General features: G+C 34.8%; 5 protein-coding genes across 6 annotated transcripts; 2 read left to right on the top strand and 3 right to left on the bottom strand.

Moving 5' to 3' along the window:
* Positions 1-104: 104 nt before the first annotated feature.
* On the top strand, positions 105-4,102 carry LOC108817490 (splicing factor U2AF-associated protein 2). The gene is made up of 15 exons (XM_018590200.2): positions 105-265; positions 534-611; positions 704-838; positions 929-982; positions 1,084-1,280; positions 1,532-1,756; positions 2,070-2,162; positions 2,246-2,284; positions 2,377-2,463; positions 2,552-2,654; positions 2,798-2,878; positions 3,273-3,349; positions 3,443-3,523; positions 3,608-3,699; positions 3,791-4,102. Exons 1-15 carry the CDS (start codon positions 223-225, stop codon positions 3,912-3,914), a joined length of 1,509 nt encoding a protein of 502 aa, XP_018445702.1. The 5' UTR covers positions 105-222; the 3' UTR covers positions 3,915-4,102.
* Positions 4,103-4,431: 329 nt separating this feature from the next.
* LOC108817607 (sister chromatid cohesion 1 protein 4) lies at positions 4,432-10,505 on the top strand. 2 transcript variants are annotated; one of them, XM_018590336.2, is made up of 16 exons: positions 4,432-4,694; positions 4,999-5,153; positions 5,422-5,683; positions 5,785-5,882; positions 5,966-6,015; positions 6,364-6,416; positions 6,544-6,643; positions 6,758-7,259; positions 7,335-7,760; positions 7,841-7,979; positions 8,246-8,382; positions 8,497-9,320; positions 9,401-9,434; positions 9,600-9,711; positions 9,819-9,948; positions 10,095-10,505. In XM_018590336.2, the coding sequence occupies exons 2-16, from the start codon at positions 5,030-5,032 to the stop codon at positions 10,191-10,193; spliced, it is 3,090 nt and encodes a 1,029-aa protein (XP_018445838.1). In that variant the 5' UTR covers positions 4,432-4,694; positions 4,999-5,029; the 3' UTR covers positions 10,194-10,505. The 2 variants fall into 2 exon arrangements, with proteins under 2 accessions (XP_018445838.1, XP_018445837.1); XM_018590335.2 differs by having other exon boundaries at positions 5,782-5,882.
* A 1,007-nt stretch (positions 10,506-11,512) lies between these two features.
* LOC130497759 (uncharacterized) lies at positions 11,513-16,438 on the bottom strand. Its single transcript, XM_056990883.1, has 5 exons — positions 16,190-16,438; positions 12,386-12,562; positions 12,231-12,312; positions 12,063-12,144; positions 11,513-11,957 (listed from the first exon to the last, which is right to left on the bottom strand). Exons 1-5 carry the CDS (start codon positions 16,436-16,438, stop codon positions 11,906-11,908), a joined length of 642 nt encoding a protein of 213 aa, XP_056846863.1. The 3' UTR covers positions 11,513-11,905.
* Positions 16,439-19,174: 2,736 nt separating this feature from the next.
* Positions 19,175-21,014, bottom strand: LOC108817662 (protein PHLOEM PROTEIN 2-LIKE A8). The gene is made up of 4 exons (XM_018590411.2): positions 20,352-21,014; positions 20,029-20,101; positions 19,456-19,937; positions 19,175-19,374 (listed from the first exon to the last, which is right to left on the bottom strand). The coding sequence occupies exons 1-4, from the start codon at positions 20,852-20,854 to the stop codon at positions 19,302-19,304; spliced, it is 1,131 nt and encodes a 376-aa protein (XP_018445913.2). The 5' UTR covers positions 20,855-21,014; the 3' UTR covers positions 19,175-19,301.
* A 1,844-nt stretch (positions 21,015-22,858) lies between these two features.
* On the bottom strand, positions 22,859-25,060 carry LOC108816297 (protein PHLOEM PROTEIN 2-LIKE A8-like). Its single transcript, XM_056990581.1, has 5 exons — positions 24,299-25,060; positions 23,860-23,932; positions 23,312-23,765; positions 23,172-23,231; positions 22,859-23,074 (listed from the first exon to the last, which is right to left on the bottom strand). Exons 1-4 carry the CDS (start codon positions 24,883-24,885, stop codon positions 23,194-23,196), a joined length of 1,152 nt encoding a protein of 383 aa, XP_056846561.1. The 5' UTR covers positions 24,886-25,060; the 3' UTR covers positions 22,859-23,074; positions 23,172-23,193.
* Between the last annotated feature and the right edge of the window lie 209 nt (positions 25,061-25,269).

The raw sequence follows: 25,269 nt of genomic DNA, 5'->3' as shown, positions 1-25,269 counted from the left end.
CCCAATGGGTTTAGATGGGCCAGTTGTAAAAGGTGGGCCTATTGGGCTGTAGATAGGTTCAAGTTTATCCGATACGAGGATAAGAGTTTCTCAGTATCCAAACAAGGTCAGGGTCTTCTACCGTCTTCATCGTCTCGTCTTGTCTCTCTCTCAAAAAGCGACACTCCTTTTAAGTCGGTTTTGGGTCTTATTTTGCGGAGGTTTAGCGAGAGAGAGATAACAATGTCCGGCTCCGATAATCCACAGGCTCCTCAATCGTCGAAAGGTGAAACCGCCTCTCCTTCTCAAAAAAACTTTTTGCGACTTACTTCGTGTATGATGAAGAGATTGATCCTAGGGTTTGTGAGGAGGAGATTGATGATATAAGGACATTATGAAACTGAGAGCAGAGCAAAAGCTCATCTTTAGGGGATAAACAAAATCATACTTTGTGTAGTCTATAGCTTATGGAAGAGTATGTGTATATAACTTGGTTCCAGTAATCACTTTGAACGTTGAACTAATGGCTTTGTTTTGTTAACATTGTGAAATAGACGCTACTGATGTTGGTTGGTACATTCTTGGTGGAAACCAAGAGAGCCTGGGTCCATATACCTTCCTGGAGCTGTGTGGTGAGTGTTGCTTGTTATTAAGCTCCTTGATGTATCTGCACCTGTTTCTGTTGTAAGCTACTAAGGGGATTTACTTTGCTTTGACTGGGCAGATCATTTCAAGAATGGTTACCTACAGGAAACTACACTAGTCTGGGCTGAAGGAAGAAGCGAATGGCAGCCACTTTCTGCTATCACTGAGTTGATGTCTAGGATTTCTGGAGCTGAAGTTGACCAATCAGCTGGAAGTAAGATCCTTTTCACCACTTTTGTGGTTAGGTAGTTGACTTCTCGCTTTTTTTTTTACTTACGGGAATTACTTTCTGGTATCTGGCCAGGTGCACCTGCGTTGGTGAATGGATATAATGCTACAACGAATCAAGAGAAGCAAGGTAATAATACTGGTCAGATATTTAGGCAGGAAATGAATACATCAGTATTATGAATTGCAAAGTGAGGGTAGCTCTTACCGCATCATGTTATTTTCTTGCAGCTTCTACTGAGGATGAGTTTGAGAAATGGCAGAAAGAGATTCAAGAAGCAGAGGCGGAGGCTGAAAGGTTGAAAAATGGCGCTGTTGAAGATGATCAGGACAGACCTTCTTCACCACCCGAGGGGGAAGATGAGTTCACAGATGATGATGGAACTAGATATAAATGGGACAAAGCTCTTCGAGCATGGGCTCCTCAGGTAATACTTTTTATATGATTGGAATCGTTTCATGTGTCATTTTGCTTGGTGGGTTGTGTCTTTACCTTTACCGAAAGAATGTTCATTTGCTATGATTCTCTCATATTTTTGCTTGCGTTTATCAAGATTGAATATCAGGACTCCTAAGAAGTCTACTCGTCAATCTATTTTCTTGTTTTTTTCATGTGGCGCACCTTAGAAAGAGTAGAACATAACTAATATGTTTAATTGCTGATGCTATTTTATTGTAGAACGAGCCACAGGGTAGCGCTGACCCTTATGGACTTGAAGAGATGACCTTTGCTGAGGAAGACGAAGTAATTCCAACTATAAACATCCTTGATACTTCTGTTGATAAGGAGGATGCCTCTAAGGATGATGTGGCTAGTAAGAAAGAAGAAGATGGCTCTGATCAGACCGCGGAAATAAACAATAATGGAAAGAGGAAGCTGCCAGAAGAAGAAACTGAAAAGAAGGTATTTGTTATTGTCTTTTGTCTTCTTCTCTGTTTCGTTGATCATCATATCTCTTTCTTAAGGTCATGCATGCTACTTCAAGATTTCTTGATTAAGGAGTGACTTCTAAGTGGTAATGGATGATTACTTTTTGACCAATATGTACGTCGTAGCGGGAAAGAAAAACTTGTTTGACCAATATGTACATCGGTGTTGGACATGGTAGTTATATCAGGACTAGCAAACTGCTTTTACTTACTATGGATAAAATTTATGTTGTGCATTTATTCATGAAAATTTCTGCAAGTATTCTAAGTTTCAAATTAATTTTCAGGAAGCAAACAAGCCTCCAGAAGCGTGGTTTGAGCTGAAAGTAAACCCACATATCTATGTCACTGGGTTGCCCAAAGATGTCACGATCGAGGAAGTAAGTTGTTGTCATTGCTTTTTCTATTATCACGAAAATCCTAAAGCTTTAAAACGGACTGAAAGTAGTGACATCGATTACAGGTGGTTGAAGTTTTTTCTAAATGCGGCATTATTAAGGAGGTAAATGCCAGTATCTTGTGATTTCTTTTCTATGTTATTTTGGAGTCTTGTGTAAGTTTTCCCTAACAACGTAGATCTGGTAAACATCGCAGGATGACAGTGGCAAGCCTCGCATAAAGCTTTACAGTGACAAGGCGACAGGAGAATTAAAAGGCGATGCTCTTATCACGTATATGAAGGTAATAGTAATGCTTTCCCTCCGGGGATTTATAAGTTTCTGAGTTTTAGACGTTGTCTCTTCATGCTATCTGTCTTTGTTTTCATTAGGAGCCCTCAGTAGATCTTGCAATTCAAATCTTAGACGGTGCTCCTTTACGTCCAGCTGACAAGCTCCTCATGTCAGTTTCTCGAGCTAAGTTCGAGCAGAAAGGTGAATACCGTTGCACTTTAGTTGTATCCGATCCCGATCTTAGTTTGAGTACAGCTTAGGAAGTAGTTTTCCCATCCATGGCTTTGGTTTCTACACTATTTTTTGTCTATGGTTCTTATTACCTTTTTGCTATTTTCACTCAGGGGAGAGATTTATAACAAAGCAAACCGATAACAAGAAGAAGAAAAAGATTAAAAAGGTCGAGCAAAAGTTGCTTGGATGGGGTAAGTTTTGGCTTCTGTGTACTATAAAACCTACCTTTTTATCTAGAAAGTCACATATTAAAGGAAGATGTGAGGAGATGCTAGAGATTCATATATTAAAGGAAGATGCTAGAGATGCTATATATATGTAACTCTCTAGCAAAAGGATTGCACTAAAAACTTATCAATTTTGGAAGGAAACCTTTCATTGACAATTATAACAAAAGGAGGGCTTAGAAAGTCGATGTAGATTAGAAGGGAACATAGTCATGTCGATGGTCTCTATTTGTCTGTCTGGTAAATCATAGTTGATATTAGCATAAAAAAGTGGCCATTTTAGTTCTTGCAGTTGGAGTTTTTCTAACTTGATTTATGTTTATTCTGATGGCCCTTGGTCTCCCTTTTCGTGGCATAGGTGGTAGAGATGATGCTAAGATCGCAATACCTGGAACTGTTGTTCTACGCCACATGTTCAGTCCGGCGGAGATGAGGGTAGGGCCTTGTCCATGATGTTGATACGATAAAATGTTACCAGTTTTTAAACACCTGATATAAGCTTGAGCTTTTTTTTGTCTCTGCTTGTAGGCTGATGAGACTCTGTGTGCTGAGGTAGAGGAAGACGTGAAAGAAGAGAGTATGAAGCATGGACCGTTTGATTCAGTGAAGGTAACTTGTTTAGTCTTTTTTTTGCTTAAGCTAGTGGTAAGAATATTTCATAGTGTCAATCAACTGATGTCTTTCTTTATACAGGTGTGTGAGCTTCATCCACAGGGTGTTGTCCTTATAAGATTCAAGGATCGTAAAGATGCACAGAAATGTATTGATGCAATGAACGGTCGATGGTACAGATTCTCTCCCTGAGTCATTTCCGCTTGCATAGAGTTGTCGTCTTTGGTTTCTGATTTGTTGCTTATGTTTATGGGTGAAATGCAGGTATGCAAAGAGACAGATACATGCGAGCCTTGACGATGGATCAGTAAACCATGCTGCGGTTCGTGACTTTGATGCTGAAGCTGAACGGTTAGACCAGTTTGCAGCTGAACTCGAAGCTGAATAGAAAGAAACAAAATCACAATAATTTCTTTTGTAGAATACGTTATGTTAGTTAATAAGTTTGAGATTTAACCTATGTTTTCATTTTTGTTGTTGAGAAACCTAACGTTCTTTCGTGTAGCAAAACAAATACCATGTCCCTGTTGATACATAAAAAAAGAAGATTACATCAAAGTTTGTGATCTTGGGTAATTTTAAGTCTATAAAGCTGAGTGTCAATCATTGAAGCAGACACAGAGACATCCGAAGCGGATCATTGCAAATCGGGTTACTTCAACATACTCCCGGTTTATAATTTTCGCACAAAATTTTCCAAAATTTTCATATTTCCCGCAACTAGGAGAAGAAACCGCCATGCTCAAATGTTTTGAAAGAAAAAATAATAGTTTTAATTGAAGGCTGGTTGACAAAAAAACTAAATCTAAAGCTAGGTGGGACCACCTCGTGTCTTAACCAATAGGAGCGAGACGTATGCCATCGGTGTTCCTTTTCCGAACCAAATCCCTCGAAATTTTAATCAGAAATCGAACCGAAGATCCAAAAGTTCGAAACTTTTGCATATTGCAATTTCCTCTCAAAACTTACTATTTTTTTTCTCACGTTTTTATTTTCTGGGCGAGTTCGCTGTTTGTTGTGTCTGATCTCTGACAACAACAGAGCTTTAAGTCTTAAAAGATTCTGTTTTTACCGAATTGGGGGTGTTCTATCGAAGTTTCCGCGTAATTAGGGTTTCCGCGAGGACTCTGTTTTGGAGCTGTTGAGCTTTGAATTGGTGAATTATACGGTAATTTGATCTAAACCCCTTTTGTCTTAATTCTACTATGATAACCTCGTGAAGTAGTCTTAGGACATTTGAGAGAGTCTCTGCTCCGTGGCAAGTTCGAAGCTTTATTGTCGATTTGAGATAATTTGGGGGTTCTGTTTGTCTTAAATTGGAAACTTTATTTTTTTCTCTTACACACACTGTCTCGGGTTAAAGATGTCTGATTCTATTACTGTGTCGGAAGTAGATTTAGTTTTTTTTTTTTAAGCTCAATTTGTGAATTCTCTAACAAGTTGGTTCCTTTTTTTTGTTGCTGAAATTTTAGGGCTTTTTTGGTTTGGGTATTGGGAAGAGGAATGTTTTACTCGCAGTTTATATTAGCAAAGAAAGGACCACTTGGGACGATATGGATCGCTGCCCATTTGGAGAGGAAGCTTCGAAAGAATCAGGTCGCTGATACTGACATCGGAGTCTCTGTTGGTGAGAGTTCTTTCGCTTCTCTGTCCAGTTTTTGAATCTAGGTCTCTCACTACTTTGCACGGATTAGGGTTTAGCAGAAGTAAAAGTTTCAACCTTTTCTCATAGCTGTATGTTAAGGATTTGCCAGTTTATTTTTGATTCTCTAGTTGTTTATGTTGGTCAAATCAATAGAGTTGTTATGTTTTATCTTGACCCTACTTGCTCGCTCCCATCAAATTTTTTCATAATCTAACTTTTTTTATTTATTTATGTATTGATTTATGAGCAGATTCTATTCTCTTTCCGGAAGCTCCAATTGCATTGCGATTGTCTAGTCATCTTCTGCTTGGTGTGGTTCGTATTTATTCAAAAAAGGTGAACTACCTCTTTGATGATTGCAGCGAGGCACTGCTTAAGGTGAAGCAAGCTTTTCGCTCTGCTGCGGTTGACCTACCCCCTGAAGAATCCACAGCACCCTATCACTCGATCACGTTGCCTGAGACCTTTGATCTTGATGATTTTGAGCTCCCCGACAACGAGATCTTTCAGGGGTCAGTTTTCTTCATATTTTCAATTTCCACACTCGTTTTTTTTTTTTTTGCTATTTAATTATGCTAATGGTATATTGCTTCTTGTTTTCTTTGTCTAGCAGTAATTACGTTGACCATCATGTTAGCACAAGAGAGCAGATCACCCTTCAGGATACCATGGATGGCGTCGTATTCTCAACATCGCAATTTGGATTAGACGGTCAGTGGTTGTTTCATGCTTACTTGTCTTTACTTATTGAGAGCTCTGCCTTAAGTAGTAAGATTTATTTTACACTTTTCCAGAACGATTTGGTGATGGCGACACTGCTCAAACTGCTTTGGAGCTTGACGAGGTACTTTTGCTTTCATGGAACAAAACAAATATATATTTTAGGTCATCTAGGGAGTAGGGACAAGAAATAGATAAACCATATCGAAATATAAAAATGCAAAGAGTCTTTTGGTTTATTTGCTTCTAGCCTTTTGGGTTCTTTCTCTAAGCTATTTGGTGAGACCCTGCTGGGAATCCAGTTGTGGAGTCTCGAACCGTGAAAAGCTCGTATTTTGAAATGTTAGGTTGCAGCCATGTGTTGTAGGTTTAGGGTGATGTTTAATGTTATCTTTTTCTAGTGAAGTTTTTTAAATTTGCATATTTGAAATTAGAACTTCTCCTCTCTTCTCATCCCTATAATTGTATGCAGGAAGTATTCCAGGATAAGGAAATTATTGGATCCGATGATGAGGGACTTCAAGGGTCAGTTTTTGTTTCTAATAATATATACTACTTCATATTAGTTTCATATGTATACTCTTTTCCTTTGAATATACACATCGCAATCATATTGTTTTTAGCTTATGGCTGATATTTTATTTGTTGATAGCGGTGATCACAATGCATATCCGGATGCGGCAACACCGGAGATAAAGGACGAAATGGTAGAAGTTTCTGATGCAGTGCCCAGAGATTTCAATCAAGAGCAGGTGCGTACCAATTTATACTTCCACAAGACTTTTTTTGGTTTAGTTTTCTGGTAGGATTTATTGTAAATTTTGGTAAAAAATTTTTTACTTATGAATATCATCACACTTTGATAGGTTGAAGATCCTGCAATGCGTGATGAGTTCCTTGAAGATGCTCAAGCTCCTCAAACCCCTGGACTAGTTGAGGTGCCGAACTCGTCTAGTGTCAGAGATCAGCTGGCATGCGACGATCACATGGAGGTAGATGATCCGAATGCAGAAGAAGTTAGGAAGGCCTCTGGAGAGCCGGATGCTAATGAGCCCTCTGAATATAATGCCGGAGAATCAGCAGTTACTCCCATGGAGGTGGATAAGTCGTTGATAAATGAGAACATCGACGCACAAAACGAGCCAGAGGAGGAGAGGACAGAGCATGCACATATTACCTCGCCATGTGTTTCACACATCACCACCGAGATGGAGAATCCTGGTCAAGTAATCACTGAGGCAGGAACCGATGTTATAACGGATAAGTCAGATGCTGTTCCTTCGGCTGAGTCCCCTGGAGAGCCTACGAGGAGTAATGCTGAGCACGATTTATCCCAAGAACCAAAAGAGCCTGGAGAAGAGAGCCAAGGTTCGTCAAATAAAATGCAAAGTCTTAGTGCATGCCTTATTATATTCTTATAATACTTTTAATCGTTTCTGCCAGATCATTTTGCCATTACCACTGAGGTGAACCAGGAAACAGATTCTAGTTTACAAGGAGATGGGCAAGCGCACAGTATACCAGCTGAGCAGCTGAATAACGCACAGGCAACTGATGAGCAGTTGGGAGATCTGACTGGATCGGCTAATACTGATTTGCCTGCACCTGAGAAGGTATTAGCTGCACCTAACAGTCTGGGGGATGAAAGTGGTTGTATGGTTGAACTTGAATCAACACCAGATAAAGAAGACCTTGGCACATGTAACGGAGATGCAGGAAATAATAACATTACCGGGAAGAAACGCACTTTTACTGAGAGCACACTAACTGCAGAGAGTTTGAACTCTGTTGAGTCAGTTGGATTGATTCAATCAAAGAGAACTGCAAATTCTGTTCCTGATGACGATGACTTGTTGTCTTCTATCTTAGGTATCCGCTTTGTTGTTGCTATTCTTATATGACTCTTGCCTATATGCAGCTGAATCATTGCACTCTTTTTTTCTTTTCAGTTGGGAAGTCATCTTTTCTGAAAATGAGGTCTACCCCTGTGCTTGAAGTAGCAACTACAAAACGGTTAAAGTCTGCTCCTCGTTCTACTACCACAAAGAGGAAGGTTCTAATGGATGACACTATGGTCTTGCATGGCGAGTATGTTTTACCAAACCGACTTTCTTTTTTTTGTATGCCGTAGCTTTAATTTATTCTTCCTTTTTTTTTTAAAATTCACCCACCCTGCTTTTGCACTTAGGTACAAGGCGGCAACTGTTAATAGTAAAGTTATATGAATCTTGATTCTGTTGAGCGAAAATAAAACTGGATGCTGTATTAGAAATAGAAGTTTAGTCTTCTTTTATGTCTCACACTTTTACTTGTTTTCTTATCTATTCTGATGGTGCCTACTTTTTTTTATTTAGCCTTATACGGCAACAGCTGACCAACACGGAAGGTATACGCCGTGTGCGTAAGAAGGCACCTTGCACCATTCCTGAAATCTTGATGCTTCAAAGGCAGGCTTTGGAGGATGGATTTTTAAAGGAGCCAATATTCACTGGTAAGTTCACTAATGCTAAAAAAGTAGACTGTTCTATACAAACTTAACTCGATTGTTCTTGTAAAATGCTCTTCTGCTACACAGGTGATAGATTTGTTTCAAATGATTTTTCAGGTATGTCAGTGGAATTAGTCTCTCTGCATAATGAGCCGTATGATCTAAGAGGAATCACAGTGATCAAGGACGATGACGGACATACTTCTGTTGGTGTGGTGGAAGAAGGCAATGAATGTTCAGTTAGGGCCGTGGAAGAAAACGAAGCTGAGGAAAGGTCTGCTCCTCAAACTCACCCAAATGATTCTGAGGAGCAACCTGCTGAGGCTCAGACTCAGCCACAGGATCAACAGATCGTAGACCAAGATGAAGAAGGGAAAAATGATAACGAGCTTGGTGAAAATAGATGTGAGTTGGAAGTCTTAAAGGAAAGCGATGTACCTGCTGATGAAGAAGTGAATCATGTAGTGAATGAAGAGATCAGTGAAATGCCATCCGAAGACAAAATCGACGGTGTAGAGGATTTACAGGTGGAAGGATGCCATGATGGAGGCCTAGGCGGTCAAGATGTTATAGAAATTGCTGAAGGTGATGTAGATAACAACGCCACTCTCAACGAGGCAGACTTGAAAGTTGAAGATGAACCACCACATGAAGATCAGAAGACGGATGATGCCTCGGCTGAAGTTATCGAGACTGGGGTAGAGGACCAGACTCCATGCGATAACACAATTGTAGAAGAAGCTGGTGGTTCTAGTAATCTATTAGCTTCGGAAACAAGTTGCAAGGAACCTTTTGTGGAAGCAAATAATGATGGGGTGATGATTCCAGAGATAGAGTCTGATGACAGATACAATGAGATGTTGTTTACTGAGGAGGCTTATATGCAAAGTGCACCAGATGCAGAACCTACTTCTCGCGATGGTCTTACGGGATATAATGATGTAAGTTTCTTTTGTGGCTTTCATATCCTTATTTCTGGTAAGACATGCCTCTTTAAGTCTTCTTTTTTGTTATGTTGTAGGAAATGGATACCATGGATGTTGCACATGACACAGGTTCTAAAACCTTTTTCGAGTTTTAATTAAATTTATCCTAATCCTCTGTATCCTCCAGTTTGATGAATGGGACTAACACTTTGGTTTAAACAAAGCTGAAACTCTTGAGCATGATTTAGATATATGAGATGGTTCTGCTTATAGTTTATTTCACTCCGTCTTTAGGATTTTTGAACGTGGATGATGATGAAGTAGATGAAGATCACGAGGAGGATGGTGTGGAAGAGGGTGATGAAGCTCGTCTTCTTGAGAACAGTGGATGGTCTTCTCGTACCAGGTCTGTAGAGTTGATTATTTTTTTTTCTCACAATCCATAACCTTCTATCATGTTAGATACATGAGAGGCCTGAAAGAATGAAGATTCTTATTCTCTATCCTCAATAGGGCTGTGGCGAAGTATCTTCAGACGATATTTGATAAAGAATCTGAGAGTGGGAAGAATGTTATTGTAGCAGACAAACTTTTAGCTGGGAAGACCCGTAAAGAAGCATCTAGAATGTTTTTCGAAACACTGGTATGTACACAACACGACATATCAGTCTCACATAGTCTTCTTTCCTAAGACGGAAGAACAACAAGTCTTGGTTCTTTTGGTCATAATCTTCATTAACTTGGTTACATAAGCTGAATCTGTCTTCTTTCTTTTTATCACATTTGCAGGTTTTGAAAACAAGAGATTACGTCCAAGTTGAACAAGCCAAGCCTTATGAAAGCATCATCATAAAACCGCGACCAAAACTCACCAAATCCATCTTCTAAAATGGGGAAGACGAGTCTCTCATCATAGTTGCAGCAGATAGGTAGTTTGGTCCCAGTGCCGAGAACATCATTATCCCAAATGATTGTCCCTTCTTCTTCTCTACAGTTTATACATTTTCCACTCTTTAAGCCAATGAAGTAGAGTAATAGTATCCAGTGGTGTTGTTAGCTTTTAATCATCCAAGTAACTGGAGGAGGTTAATACATATATGAGTCGTTGTTGTATGTGTGTGTATATATTGGTGCCACCATGATCATTGATCACCACCAGTTTACATTTGAGACATGCTAATTTTTATTTTCTTTGGATAACTCAAGTTCTCTGCTTTTTTTCTTTCCATCTGGTTTTCATTGATAAGATACAAAAGAGGGGGATGGATCTGAAAAAACCCACATCAAACGGGTGACACATGAACAACTGAAACATAAACCAAAAATGGTCTACAAAGCTGTCATCTCTGAGATAATCTATTTAATGTCTTTTCCGGAAGCCGTAACCAAAATAATAACCAACTGTAAGAGCATCATCGTTCATTTATAATATTTGTATTACAAGTGTTGTATGGATGGAATTTAGTTTCGTTATTAAGAATAAATGAATTATTCTGCAGTCTATTTATAAAAGGCTTAACTTTACATATGGCACTGCCAATATAACATAAATATCATGTCCTGGAGTTATTAAATATTTCTATACAGATTGTAAGTTAGAGATCTGGAGTTAGGTTGATATTTTCTGGCTTGTTAAAATAATTTGTTACACTTACGCAAGCTTTTGAATGTTGCCTTGATCAGAGCTTAGGGGAAGGTGCTGATGGTGATTTGAGTGTCGATTCTGAAAATGGAAAATATAAAGTTCGGTTTTTCCCTAGAGTTTTTTGGAATGCTTTTAATCTTATATAGGAAGGTTGAGGAAGATAGTATTTTATTAGTTGGGTTTGATTTCTTTACGTTTTTGGACGAAGATACTATTTAATTTCTTGGGTTTGATTTTATGTCGACGTCCTAAATTGATGCCGTCAATCACGTTAGAATCTGTGTAATTTTATGTTATTTTTTCAAATATTTGGATGTGATATTAAGAGGTAATCAAATAACTTATATTATTTTTTCCTTTAACAACTGCCTTAATGTAGTAGATAATCATATATCTTAACTTAGAAAAGAATCACATAATCTTATCTTAGTTTCATGATTATAATCTAAGATCATGCGCCACTATGAAGTTTTCAACTGTAAATAAATAAAACTTGGACCATGCAAACCATACATACTCATAAAACTAATAAACAAAGCAGAGTAATTGTGAAGAAACAAAGTAATAGTGAAACAAAACATGATAATTAGCTAATAATCATGCAAAGTAGATAGATGTTTGAAGGGGGGAAAACTCTGAAAAGTTCAAACTGAGTCAAACAATAATTAAAAGGAAAAACTGCATTCAACCATTCAAATCTCTGAGAAGGTGAATGGAAGCTCTAGTCCCCACACTTTGGGCGTTTTGCTGTCTCTGGATGAGCAGTGGCACACGTCCTCTTACTCCCCTCATCTCCACGGCTGCTAGACGGTTCACTCACTTCGTTTCCGATCTGCAAGGCTTCCTCGGACGTTGCAGCAATCTGGTTTCCAACCGAGGCTTCTGTAGCTACAGAGAGGATTTTGGTGACAGTTAGAGCTCGGCTCTTGCCTGATAGGTTGTGTTCGGTAACTTTTCACACAACCGCTGCATTAACCAGCTTAGCAATCTCTGGATTAGAGCCTAACCTGAGAAAGAGTAGAAAGCATCGCTTCAGGTAGTCATTGCTATGGGGTTATCAACGGCTCACTTGATTTAGTAAAATAGTAAATGCAAAATACTTAGATACTCACCAGGCGAAGTAATCTATGGTAGGCTGGACATCGTAGTCCATAAAAACACGTGAGGAGGTCATTGAGCTCAGGACCAGAGTACCTGATGTATTATGGAGAACCCATTTAAACAACACAAAGTGTAGATATGGAACTGTGAGTAAGATAGGCTGAAGGAGAAAGGAGAACCTCCTAGACGCTTGGTGTTAACCGTCGTGACCAGTATTACGGTGGGAGGGTTTTGCGTAGGTCTTGAACTTTTTGCAGAAGTCTGTTGCAGCATGGTCCCAAAGGTAGAGCTTCATCACAGGTCCAATGCAAAATATCAACACTTAAACCAATACCTGTTTAAAAGATGATGGATCGAAGATGATTGTAGGCGAAACGGAATCATTATGAAAAAGATGATGGATCGAAGTAAAGAGCGTATTGATTGATGAGAGTGGGATGAGTTTCGATCGGAGAAGGTGAACTGCTTGAGAAACGTATATCTCGTTTACTCCGTCACATTTTTGGTTAATCTAACTTTAATTAACTAACTAGATTCTGGCGGTTATATTTTTTATTTTAATTTATTTTCATATTTTTGTATTTTGGGATTAAATTTTTATTTTTCTATTTGTAATTATATTTGTGTATAAATTTAATCAAAATATATTTTATTAAATAATAAAAATTTAAAAACTGATCCGGTATACGCTATGCTAGGACTGGATTGCCGGTCGAACTCGCCAACCCGCGGATTTCAATTTTGTTTTGGTCAAAAAATATGATCCGTACAACCCGCAAACAAATAATTTGTACTGCCATCCGCCCATTTAATTTGGCAGATCCGGTATACGCTATGTTAGGGCTGGGTTGCCGGTCGAACCCGCCAACCCGCGGATTTCAATTTTGTTTTGGTCAAAAAATATGATCCGCACAACCCGCAAACAAATTATTTATACTCGCACCCACCTATTTAATTTGGTAGTTATCAGCGGTTATAATTTTATAAAAATAATTATTTAATTTAATTATTAAAAAAATATAAAAAATATATCTATAATAAAAATTATATATTTTTAAAAATTTAAAACTCTTTTTTGAATTATCATATTTAACAAAAATTACTTTCTTTTTATTTTTTAAATATTTTTCGGGTCGGCGGGTACGTGTAATCCAAAATCTACCAATCTGCACCCACCCCAAATTAGTTTAATATGGTTAATATGGTCAACTATATAAGTTAGGAATATAGTTTATTTTTATTAGTTTATAAGTTAAGAATATAGTTTATTTTTAAATTGTATTCCTAAAGTTTGCAGAACATTATATTTTCTTATTAATTACCTAATATAATTAGTCAAAAATACCCGTATCCTTAAAACCTGATTTGGAATCGATCCAAAAAATCAAAGTCTCATTCTCTATTAGACCTGACTTATATACTTGAACGAATCTTAAAATGTTATATCCGAAAATCAATATCAAATGCAGCCGGCACTAAAAACCGAATTTGCTTTTGAAAAATGTTTGAAAAATAAAGAGAAAAAGACAAAAATAGCACCAAACCAAGTTTTTGTCACAAAATAGCATCACAAGGAGAAAAATGACCAAAATATGTTTTATTGAAGGGTAAATATGCATTTATAACCATTGGGTTAACTAATTTACGACTTAGGGTTTAGAGTTAAGGGATGAGGTTTTAGTAATGTGTTCAAATATTTAAAAATAAAAATTAAAATTAAAATTTTCAAAACAAAAGGTGCTATTTTGGTCATTTTATTTTTTGAGTGCTATTTTCTGACAAAAACTTAAAAAGTGTTATTTTATAGATTTGCCCAAAATTAAATCTTAATATATATATACACGTAAATGGGTTAATATGATATTCACTAATTTTAAGTAAAATCACATTTAATAAATATTTTTTAATTAAATAATCTATTTTAAATCCGTTAAATTAAATGAATTTATATGAATATTTATTTTTATTAAGAGTCCACTTAAAATCCGTTGAAATTTATTTTAATATTATGTGTTTTGTTAATTGATAAATTTAATGTCTATGTAAAATATTTAAAATTTGAATAAATTAATTTTTGGTTGAATAAATTTCAATTTTTGGGTGAGATGTAAGTTATATTGTTGTAATATGATAATGATTTTTGAAAAAACTGACATTATAAATAACATTTAAAAATTATAGTAGAGTACAACGTTTATGGTTGCAGTTATTTTCAAAAGAATCGGGACAATTTTCACTTCACAAAGCTTAAGTCGTCATCATCATCTCAAATGAAGTTTGGCCATAGAATTTTTTTGCCCCCTACATGGATTGCGTCTTCACCGTGAGACCTCTGTCACTTGCTTGAACCAAATGCAGCATTTTAGGATGATAATTGGAAAAAATGGAAGAATTTGTGACAGGCATGCACCTTAGGATTGTCTTAAAATAGAGTGTTCTTGTCATCATCTAAATTATCATTCATCTCTAAACCAACCTAACCATTTTGACCGTTCACCCAAAGAGAACCTTCGCTGCATAATCCCTTATAGTAAAAATGAAGAATTACTTTCACTTGTGAAAAAAATTAAAATAAATCAATGAATACGTACATGTTATGAAGAAAGAAACGTAACCGTTTTGTTACAGACTGTTTTTGTTAGTTAGAAATAGAACATAGTTAGTGTTTAAATAATATATTGTTATATAAAAAATGAATAATTAGTTGGACATAACCTATTATCAACTGGTCATACAACAAAATTAATAGAATAGATTAAAATGGAACCTAAACAAAAAAGGAGCCCAAACGGAAATGGAGCCTGTCTGACATCGGAAAAGCCCAGACGAAAACTGTGTTAGAAGCCTGTATGACATGTCAAAATAAAATGTGCTGATTGGGTGATTTTTTTATGACGTCGATAGCCTAATTGATCACTATATTGTGTTTTTAGTATTGTTAGATTAGTAGCTAACAAACGTTCACGTGGCTATTATAATGGTTAAGATCCTTTGATTAACAGTCAGAAGCATAAAATACACTTTTATGTATCTACTACCAGAAATGAAATGTTTAATCTTCGCATGCAATATGTATTCCTGAATAATTTCATTTTTCAGTTATTCAACCATTTCAGTTTACCAAGTTCAATGTTAGCCAGATTAGTTAACATTTATATGTTTCGATGTAACGACAAGATGTTATTTGTAACAAATAGTTTTGTTGATTGGTTAATTGTTCACATTTTATTCATGAAATGTTAGTGTGAGTACCATTCTTCCTTCTTCTTCTCCCGTTGATGATAGTTCTCACAGTCTTGGTGGGCCGTTGACTTATAAAACTATCCAAATATTTGGCTCTTGGTTCATGGACCGTTTCTTTATTAAATATCTGTATATTTGGCTTTTGGTCCCTGATTTATCTTAGATATTAATACAACTAGTCATTATATTCAATCGGCCTTATCATTGCTGGCTTTATACAATTTAATTGATTTTAACTTTCATTGGGTTGGAGCATCATCACAATGCCATATAAGAGCAACTCCATCGATGAAAAACTATAACATATTTTTATTTAGGTTACAATGTGATTTTCATCAATAATAAGTTTTATTTTGTTTTTAAAATCAATCAGTTTGTAGAATGACAACTGGAAACAAAATATTTGAAATATCTAAAAGGTCTAAGATGAGATACTTTCTTCTTGTTTTTCTCTCATTTTTCTTTTTTCCCTATATTATTTTTATAGTGTGATACCAGAGATTAAAATTTAGAATCCCTTTTGATAATGTTATTCGAACAGTATTTACTATTTAGTAATCGTTTAGACCTCCATAATATCTGTTTTCACGTGCCTATTTCATAGTAAACACACATTTTTTATCAAGAATAAACACACAAAAGTCATAATGTAATAATATAATAATTGATTTATCATATTATTCAAATGTAATATATTTTATTATAATCAATATCTCATACAATTTAAAGATAAAATATCGACCAAAAATATAAAATTCTAAGTTTTGAGAAGCTGAGGAACATCCCACTCAAATGTCATAGTAGGGGGGTAATGAAAACTAGAAAAGTAGATACCATCTTCTCTAGCAACCCAATTACATTGAGTGTTATGTTCAACGCACGTTGAAGGGCCAACCGCAGTAAACTCTTGGTGATGTTCGAAATTATTAGGACCTTGGTACATTGCACACTTGTGGAAAAAATCATCATTGAAAGTAAACTCATATTCTTCACCGATTTTCAGAAGATGCTCCCTTTCATCGTTGTCACAACGAACCTTGAGGAGTTTGTTGTGTTCCAACTCGTTGCTAAACTTGACTTTGTTTCCATTGCTTAAGCTGATGCATAAGCCCAAAAAAGTCAGTACTATCAAGAGATTGTTCATTTGTTTAGTCTACTATATTTTCGAGACAGACTAAATTTCTTTAGATATTTTTAATGTTTCTATACTACATATGTTGTGGTATTTATATTTCCAGTTTGTAACATGGAATATGAATTTGTTGTGTTCCGGTTGGTTGCTTAACGTGACATTATGATTTTTTGCCAAACATAAAAGTTTTTTTCTAATCACAAAAAGGAAAGTATCTACAAAATATTTCATACGTTTTTAGGGTATATATAATAGGAAAGATCTGATAGCAATCTTTACTTTGGGGAAAAAAGTATTGGGGGTTTTCAGAATCTTTGAAAAGTTAAGAAATAAAAAATAATACTGACAGAGACAATTTCAATCATAATTAACAATTATGTCATTGATCAATTATAGTTTTTTTTGGTTGGAATGTAGATATGAAATTTTTCAGAACTTATACATAAGCGAAATGCTTCAGAAGAAATAGAAACAATTAAGTAATAAGTAGATTCATAGTATGACATACAATTTAAAATCTTAGATCTCTGAGTAATTGATAGATGATATTGTTCTATATTTAAACTATTTTTAATTTTTCCTTTTTCATTCCGGAATAGATTAAAGTCAAATTCTCTGAGTTGCTATTATATTTTCTACTTTATATAGTATTAAAATGGATTATTACATAAATAGATTATAGAATTATTATTTTATTACATGGTGGACTCTTATACTTAGACCATTTTCAACTCTTTCCTTTTTATTCATTATTTAATTTTCACTCAAAAATAAATTAGGATTAAATGAAACTTAACTTAATTATAGAATTTGATTAAATATCCGAAAAAATCAAAATTTTGGTATTTAGAAAACTGAAACCGAATTCGATCCTTTTGGATATCCAAATATATCCGAAATAGATTTATATATCTATACATATTAATTAAGTTTAGATTAAACATATATTAAAAACAGCTTGAATAGCTCTCATGTTCAAGCTGTATGTATACATATAGACGTTTCATGAAAGCAATGTTTGTATAGATGAGAACATAATTTACATAAATATAATTGGAATAAGGAAAATCAACAAAACAAAAATATTCCAATGATATATATTTCCTTTTCTGAAAAGTATTTATAACCAGACTGCGAATAAAGTACTGACTATCTCTAGATATTCAGTTCTCGATTTGATTCTTTCGGTATTTTGGTTCTGCAGATTTAGGATACATTTGAGTATTCATAAAGTTCAATTTGATTTCAGTTCGGTTATTTCGATTCTCGATTTTTGATTCAGTTGGGGTAACAATGTTGGAAATCACCTTATTTCCAAAGTAACTTCGGATCCTATCCGGTTCTGGTTCGGATAGTAAACTTGGAGACCAGCTTATTACCAAAATAACTTTGATCTCATCCGATTTCGGTTTCGATTTTTTTGGTTAATTTGGGTTAAAAGTAAAAAAAAAAACGATTTGGTTTAGATTAGCCAATGGAAGTATGAGTTGGTTAAGTCATATTAAAGCCAGCTGGAACCTTTAAATTAAAGCAGATGCTTTCAAATGAAACCGCAAAGCACGTATAATCATAATCATTTCTTCTTATTTGGATGACGGTACTTTAATTGTAACTAGATCATGACCCGCTCGACCGAGCGGGAATCAATTTTTCTTTATTTTTATTTGTACTAAATGTTATACATGATTCATGATTGTAATGTGTATTAATATAAATTTTGATAAATAACAGTGTGTATTAATGTGTTTAAATAAGCAATGTGTTTAATTCCTAAATTTGATTTTTAAACTTTATGATAACGTAAAGTAGATTTTTAATATATTATTTAAAATATATAGTGCTATATATTTTGTATTTTCAACATTTATCATATAAAACTTACATTGGGGTATTATTTATATGAAAATATTTGTAACATAATATATTTATATATTATATAAACATATCTACGATTTTCGCAAAGGCCATGCGCACCCGCACGAGTTTTATTTTTAAAATGTATTCTATATTGTTTAGTTTTATGTAGTATCGAGTTTGTATAATTCAATTTTGTGTTTAAAAAAACAATATCAAAACTGTCTTTCGTATGTAAAACTAAACACTTTGCAAGCGCGAATTGTGTCTTTTTATTGTAACACAAAATTTGATATAAAACTTATGTTTTTTTTTACATTACGAAGTTTAATTTTTAAAAATAATTATTACATAATTTCAAAGTGAATTTTATCTCTGAGGTCTAATATATTTTGTGTGTAATGGTTCAAAGCATTTTCGATATATATTATATTTCAGTTTGATTTGTTTTTAGTATTATTATATAAGTATAATACTATACAATATTACTATATTCTATACAATATATAAAGATATGTGTTATTTGTTTTAAAAAGTAGATTAAACCCAACATAGTTAAAGAATAGTCATATCTTTATGTATGTGTCTATGACTTATCTACCTAATGTTATCGGTGCAAATAAAATCAATATGGCCAATGAAAGTTTACTGATCAATTTAAAATGAATTGTATAGAGTAACTCTAGTACGATTAATTTTTTAGTATTTTTAGTATCTATTTTATTTAAATCGACATGTAATAAAAGTGAAAGCTATATATGGAATATGGACAAAGAGGAATTGTATTTAAGGAAATACATCAATGTAAAGTTAGACTATGGTATTTATTATATATAAAGAATGAGACATTTAATTTAAATATATGAGGTCCACCTTTTAAAATCCACCTAGAAGAAGTTGTAATGTTTCTGATTTAATAAGATAGATAAGTTCAATACAGATGCACGCATGCCATATAAAGATAACTGGAAACGCAGATGAGGACCATGAAGATCCTAGAATGGGTGGAAATAAATTCTCTTTAGCTGGATGAAGTATTGGCTAACATCCGCGTAGTTGCATCGATGATAGATTCAACGAATCGTGCCTCCGAGCTGTAAAAACATTCAGAGATTAGGGTGACATTTTATCAATATATATTATATACTTTTGTAATAGGAGAGGGGATAACTTACCCTAGGTTTGCAGACACAAGACCAACCCTGTGTCCAACTGAGTTAAGAGCATGCTTCCATCTGTCGATCCTGGCGTCCGTAGCTCCCCAATTCGAGAGTAGCTGGTTGTAGATCTCCACTAGCTCCCCATTCCTTACATATTTCGGGTCAACTTTGTAGAATATTGGAATGACTATAAGACCGTACATCGTGCATTTGTTGATCTCCACTAGCTCCTCCAAGCACCATGCAGATCTCAGGTAGCGCTCAGTGAAGATCACAAGCGCTATCCTCGACTCTCGGACATTCGTAATAAGCTTTTCGATGTCATATCCTTTAGTCATGTTTTCAATATTTATGTAAAAGTTGATTCCACTTCTTTCCAAGCCAGCTTGGAGATGATAAATGAAACCAGGGCGGATGTCACCATCATGACCCCCAAAACTGATGAACACTTTTTGTTGTGGCACAATATGTTGTGCCCAGATCCGGTCATGCACATCCTGGAGAGAAAATGTGAGAGTTTTATTAAATTAAAGGACATAATCAACCAGACTTAACATGACTCGGTACTTTAGTGGGTTTTTTACGTACATCTGATGATCGTACTTCGCCTAACATTTTCTTCACAGCCTTCACGATGTCGTTGACAAAGAGGGCTTGGTTGCTTCCAATAACAAATGAATCATCAGAGTATAGTTTACCTAAATCCATATATGTTCTTTTCCAAGGCGCGCGGCTATATTCTTATGAACAACAATATAAACGACTACACAAACCTTTTAGTCAGTTATATCCAAATGCATCAAGTAGATGCAAGAATATTGATTTTACTAACAAACAACATCTAGATGTTGAATTTGGATGTTGTTATACTATTTAATATTACATATATATTCATATGTAATTAATCAAACCTGTCCTTTTTATACGTCAAGGCCGTATGACCCGCTATAGATTTCAAAGCTCCCCTCCACCTGACAAACCTCTTGTCTGCATCCTCTAACGCCTTCTTACCGTCTTTTCTGACCTTTTCTCGTTCGTCGTCTTCCAACCGCAGTAGAATGTCTTTGAAAGGATTATGTTCCTCAAGTGTTACATGTGAGGCTCTAACCTCGAAGAAGATGGGAAGAGGATCAAGATTCTTTAGCTCCATTTGCTTCTCGATCTCCACTAGCTCGTCCAAGCACCAAGGCGACTGTGCATAGTTCTCTGAGAAGATCACCACCGCCACTTTCGAGTCTCTTATCAGCTTTAGTAGATTCTCATCGATCTTTTTTCCTCTATCCATGTCCTCGTCCGTCATCACGTTGACGTCTTCATCTTTCAATTTTTCTTTCAAGAAGCTGAAGATGTTGCTGCGAACGTCTCTGCCACGGAAACTGACGAAAACTTGATGTTGTGGATTAGTCCTCTCCATCTGTCTATCTCTCTCTCAAATTTGTTTCGGGTATAAGCATTTGATGCTGAAGATATACTAATACAAGCCTTTTTGCTGGATTTTATCTTATTTGCGGTCTATTGGATCTTTTCACAAAAAAATCTTTCTTAATATCCTTCACTTATTCTCAATACCTGTTACTTTGTGTCTTCCAAATATATCACGTCTTCTAATCTATTAATTTAGGGATTATCTACTATTTAAAGTTCTCATTTAAATTTTGGACTCTTTGACTTTCATAGTTAGTGCTAGAATATATCATGCCTCTTATACAATGCAACCTACCAACTTAAATTAAACCAAATTTTAATCAACATAGATTAGTTAAACCTAACCAGTAACACTTTTATAATATTTTTGGTTAATCTCTTAATATAATTAGATCATATAAAACTGAACCACTCTTAAATAACGAGTTCCATATCATTCCAAACATAAGAGAAAAAATATCCGATTTATTTACAACGTAAGCATACAAAGACCGTCTATGCTTATGCTCATTGATCTTCCAAAAACCAAATAATTGTGGCATAGACCAACATAGGCTCATCTTCGTGTCACTAACTTTACTTTCATATATTTACTTTTCACCTACATCATATCACAACATACACAGTTATGCAAGAACATAATTTTTTTTTGTTCAAACAACCAAATAATGGTGGCATATGGTCAGTAGATTTTTTAAATATGTTTTTTTATATATTACATTTTACGAGACTATGTGTATAAATTTTTTTTTTGAAAAATAGTATAACTATGTGTATAAGTTAAAAGGTAAAAAGTGTGACAAGTATAAATTATTATACTAAAAATGAAAGAAGATTAAATACAAACTAATAACAAGTACAACACAAATTATAACACTATTAAATTCTATATATATTTAATAAAATATTATATATGTCTAATATGTATATATATATATATATATATATATAAATGTTACACAAAATATATATAATATTATATACACATATTATATATACCATATATTATTAATTGAAATTTGACAAATCAATTTCCAAGGACGGGTCCTAATCTAGTTTATCTTTATCTTTCTCTTTTAATTTTTTCACCTTTTTGTTTTCATGGGTGGTTGATTTGGTAGGTCCATTTCCTGTTTTTTATATATTTTTATATTTATATTTTTTTGTTCCGAAAGCGATAGAGAGACGGAAAGTATTCTTAAAAGTCCTAAAAAAATTATATCCTTAACTCCCCGCTATTTTTCCAACTACTCCAACTTTATCCACCATTTTTTCTTTTTTTTTTTTTCCTTTTTACCTTTTATTGGTCAACTTTTTTAAATATATTGTAATACTGCGGGACCCACCATTATTCTCTTTTTTTTTCTGGTGGATCCCATATTATTTTCTTCACAGATCAGATTATTTTTTTCAGATTTTTTAAAATCTTTTCGGATAGATCCCATATTTTATTTTCCAAATATTTTATTTTCTTCTAAAAAAAATGGTTAAATGATTAATATAGCTAAAAATTTATAGAAAATTTTAAAATATTCTTATCTTGAAATAATATTTTCATAAACAATAAAATAACAAAATAAATTATTAAAATAATATTGTAATCAGCAATTAATTTTACAAAATATTTATATAAATTAATTTTCCTTAACTAAAATTTATTTCTTTTATATAAAACAATCAAATTTAAAATAAGATATTTCATATAGATCAATAATTAATTTCAAAAATAACAAAATTGGGAACCAGCTTATTTTCAAAGTAACTTCGGATCCCATTATATTAAACTTGGGAACCAGCTTATTTCCAAAATAACTTCGATCTAATCCAATTCCAGTTTGGTTTCTATTTTTTTGGTTAATTCGGATTAAAAAAAATACAAAAATCGATTTGTTTAGATTAAACAATGGATGTATGAGTTGGTTAAGTCATATTAAACCCAGCTGGAACCTTTAAATTAAAGCAGATGCTTTCAAATGAAACCGCAAAGCACGTATAATCATAATCATTTCTTCTTATTTGGATGACGGTACTTTAATTGTAATAAGTTCAATACAGATGCACGCATGCCATATAAAGATAACTGGAAACGCAGATGAGGACCATGAAGATCCTAGAATGGGTGGAAATAAATTATCTTTAGCTGGATGAAGTATTGGCTAACGTCCGGTTAGTTTCATAGATGATAGATTCAACGAATCGTGCCTCCGAGCTGTAAAAACATTCAGAGATTAATGTGACATTTTATCAATATATATATATTATATATACTTTTGTATATAGGAGACTAAGGAGAGGGGATAACTTACCTTTGGTTTCGAAACACAAGACCTACCCTCTCTCTAACTGACTTAAGAGCATGATTCGATCTGTTGATCCAATATATATTATATACTTTTGTATAGGAGAAGGGATAACTTAGCTTAGGTTTGCAGACACAAGACCTAACCTTTCTCCAACTGACTTAAGAGCATGATTCCATCTGTGGATCCTAGCGTCCGTAGCTCCCAATTCGAGACTAGCTGCTTGTAGATCTCCCCTAGCTCCCCATTCAATACATATTCCGGTTCCACTTTGTAGAATATTGGAATGACTGTAAGACCGGTCATCATGCATTTGTTGATCTCCACTAGCTCCTCCAAGCACCATGCAGAGCTCAGGTAGCTCTCCGTGAAGATCACAAGCGCTATCCTCGACTCTCGGACATTTGTGATAAGCTCTTCGATGTCATATCCTTTAGTCATGTTTTCAATATTTATGTAAAAGTTGATTCCACTTCTTTCCAAGCCAGCTTGGAGATAAGAAATGAAACCAGGGCGGGTGTCATCATCATGACCCCCAAAACTGATGAACACTTTTTGTTGGGGCACAATAGGTTGTGCCCGGATCGGGTCATGCACATCCTGGAGAGAAAATGTGAGAGTTTTATTAAAATAGAGGACATAACCCACCAGACGTAACATGACTCGGTAGTACTTTAGTGGGTTTTTTACGTACATCTGTTGATACTACTTCGCCTAACATTTTCTTCACAGTCTTCACGATGTCCTTGACAAGGAGCGCTTCGTTGCTTCCAATAACAAATGAAATTCATTATATAGTTTACCAAATCCATATATGTTATTTTCCAGGGGGCTCCAAATGGCACGCGCTATATTCTTATGAACATTACACTATAAACGACTTTTTTTTTTGAACAACTCACTGTAAATAACTACGCAAAACCTTTTTAGTCAGTTATTATATCCAAATGCATCAAGTAGATGCAAGAATATTGATTTTACTAACAAACAGCATCTAGATGTTGAATTTATATGTTGTTATACTATTTAATATTATATATATATATATATATATATTCAGATCTATATATATATATATATATATATATAATATATATATATATATATATATATTCAGATGTAATTAGTCAAACCTGTCCTTTATATACTTCAAGCCCGAAATACCGGTTATAGATTTCAAAGCTCTCCTCCACCTGACAAACCTCTTGTCTGCATCCTTTAACGCCTTCCTACCGACCGTTCTGGCCGTTTCTCGTTCGTCGTCTTCCAACCGCAGTAGAATGTCTTTGAAAGGATTATGTCTCTCAAGTGCTACGTGTGAGGCTTTAACCTCGAAGAAGATGGGAAGAGGATCAAGATTCTTTAGCTCCATTTGCTTCTCGATCTCCACTAGCTCGTCCAAGCACCAATGCGACTGTGAATAGTTCTCTGAGAAGATCACCACCGCCACTTTCGAGTCTCTTATCAGCTTTAGTAGATTCTCATCGATCTTTTTTCCTCTATCCATGTCCTCGTCCGTCATCACGTTGACGCCTTCATCTTTTAATTTATTTTTCAACAAGCTGAGGATGGTACCGCGAACGTCTTCGCCACGGAAACTGATGAAAACTTGAAGGTCTTGATTAGTCCTCTCCATCTGTCTATCTCCAGGGCCGGTCCTCCTGAGACAACAAGCTGGATGAAACATTCGCCAACCTTTAAAATTTTTGAAAAAATTCATCTATAAAAATAGACCCCCAAATTTATATAAATCTTTTTTTCAGCTCCCAAATTTATAAAATACTTCTAAATTCGTTTCGGGTATAAGCATTTGATGCTGAAGATATACTAATACAAGCCTTTTTGCTGGATCTTATCTTATTTGCGGTGTGCTGGTTTGTTTTCTTTTGGTCATCACTCATCAGTTGAACTCCGATAGATAATGCCGCTGAGATACACATTTAACCACGTACACTTTCTCCTCGTTTGCGGTTTGTTCAATTGTTATTTCTTTATATTTTAAATGTGAATTTATTATGTTCTAATAGTAGTTTGTCAGTGGTGACTGTGTTTTGAATGTATAGGCATGTTTTCAGAAACCCATTTTCTAACGTGTCTCGCTGAG

This window comes from Raphanus sativus, chromosome 7 (assembly GCF_000801105.2).
Source record: "Raphanus sativus cultivar WK10039 chromosome 7, ASM80110v3, whole genome shotgun sequence".
Taxonomy (NCBI): domain Eukaryota; kingdom Viridiplantae; phylum Streptophyta; class Magnoliopsida; order Brassicales; family Brassicaceae; genus Raphanus; species Raphanus sativus.
Note: the sequence above shows the minus strand (reverse complement) of the source record. Positions and strands in the feature narration are given on the sequence as shown.

Excerpts from the sequence above, each read along its gene's own strand:
- LOC108817490 (XM_018590200.2), top strand. The coding sequence starts at position 223 with ATGTCCGGCTCCGATAATCCACAGGCTCCTCAATCGTCGAAAG. Across the intron at positions 983-1,083 it reads AACGAATCAAGAGAAGCAAG|CTTCTACTGAGGATGAGTTT; the intron begins GTAATAATACTG and ends ATTTTCTTGCAG. Across the intron at positions 2,163-2,245 it reads AAGATGTCACGATCGAGGAA|GTGGTTGAAGTTTTTTCTAA; the intron begins GTAAGTTGTTGT and ends CATCGATTACAG.
- LOC108817607 (XM_018590335.2), top strand. The coding sequence starts at position 5,030 with ATGTTTTACTCGCAGTTTATATTAGCAAAGAAAGGACCACTTGGGACG. Across the intron at positions 9,435-9,599 it reads GGATGTTGCACATGACACAG|GATTTTTGAACGTGGATGAT; the intron begins GTTCTAAAACCT and ends CTCCGTCTTTAG. Across the intron at positions 9,712-9,818 it reads GGATGGTCTTCTCGTACCAG|GGCTGTGGCGAAGTATCTTC; the intron begins GTCTGTAGAGTT and ends TATCCTCAATAG.
- LOC108816297 (XM_056990581.1), bottom strand. The coding sequence starts at position 24,885 with ATGAATTTTTTCAAAAATTTTAAAGGTTGGCGAATGTTTCATCCAGCT. Across the intron at positions 23,933-24,298 it reads TTGAAGTATATAAAGGACAG|CAACGAAGCGCTCCTTGTCA; the intron begins GTTTGACTAATT and ends TGTTATTGGAAG. Across the intron at positions 23,766-23,859 it reads GCGAAGTAGTATCAACAGAT|GATGTGCATGACCCGATCCG; the intron begins GTACGTAAAAAA and ends TTTTCTCTCCAG.
- LOC130497759 (XM_056990883.1), bottom strand. The coding sequence starts at position 16,438 with ATGAACAATCTCTTGATAGTACTGACTTTTTTGGGCTTATGCATCAGC. Across the intron at positions 12,563-16,189 it reads ATCACCAAGAGTTTACTGCG|ATTAACCAAAAATGTGACGG; the intron begins GTTGGCCCTTCA and ends AATTAAAGTTAG. Across the intron at positions 12,313-12,385 it reads ATCCATCATCTTTTAAACAG|ACTTCTGCAAAAAGTTCAAG; the intron begins GTATTGGTTTAA and ends ATGCTGCAACAG.
- LOC108817662 (XM_018590411.2), bottom strand. The coding sequence starts at position 20,854 with ATGGAGAGGACTAATCCACAACATCAAGTTTTCGTCAGTTTCCGTGGC. Across the intron at positions 20,102-20,351 it reads TTGACGTATAAAAAGGACAG|CAACCAAGCCCTCTTTGTCA; the intron begins GTTTGATTAATT and ends TGTTATTGGAAG. Across the intron at positions 19,375-19,455 it reads CTTGTGTCTGCAAACCTAGG|CTCGGAGGCACGATTCGTTG; the intron begins GTAAGTTATCCC and ends ATGTTTTTACAG.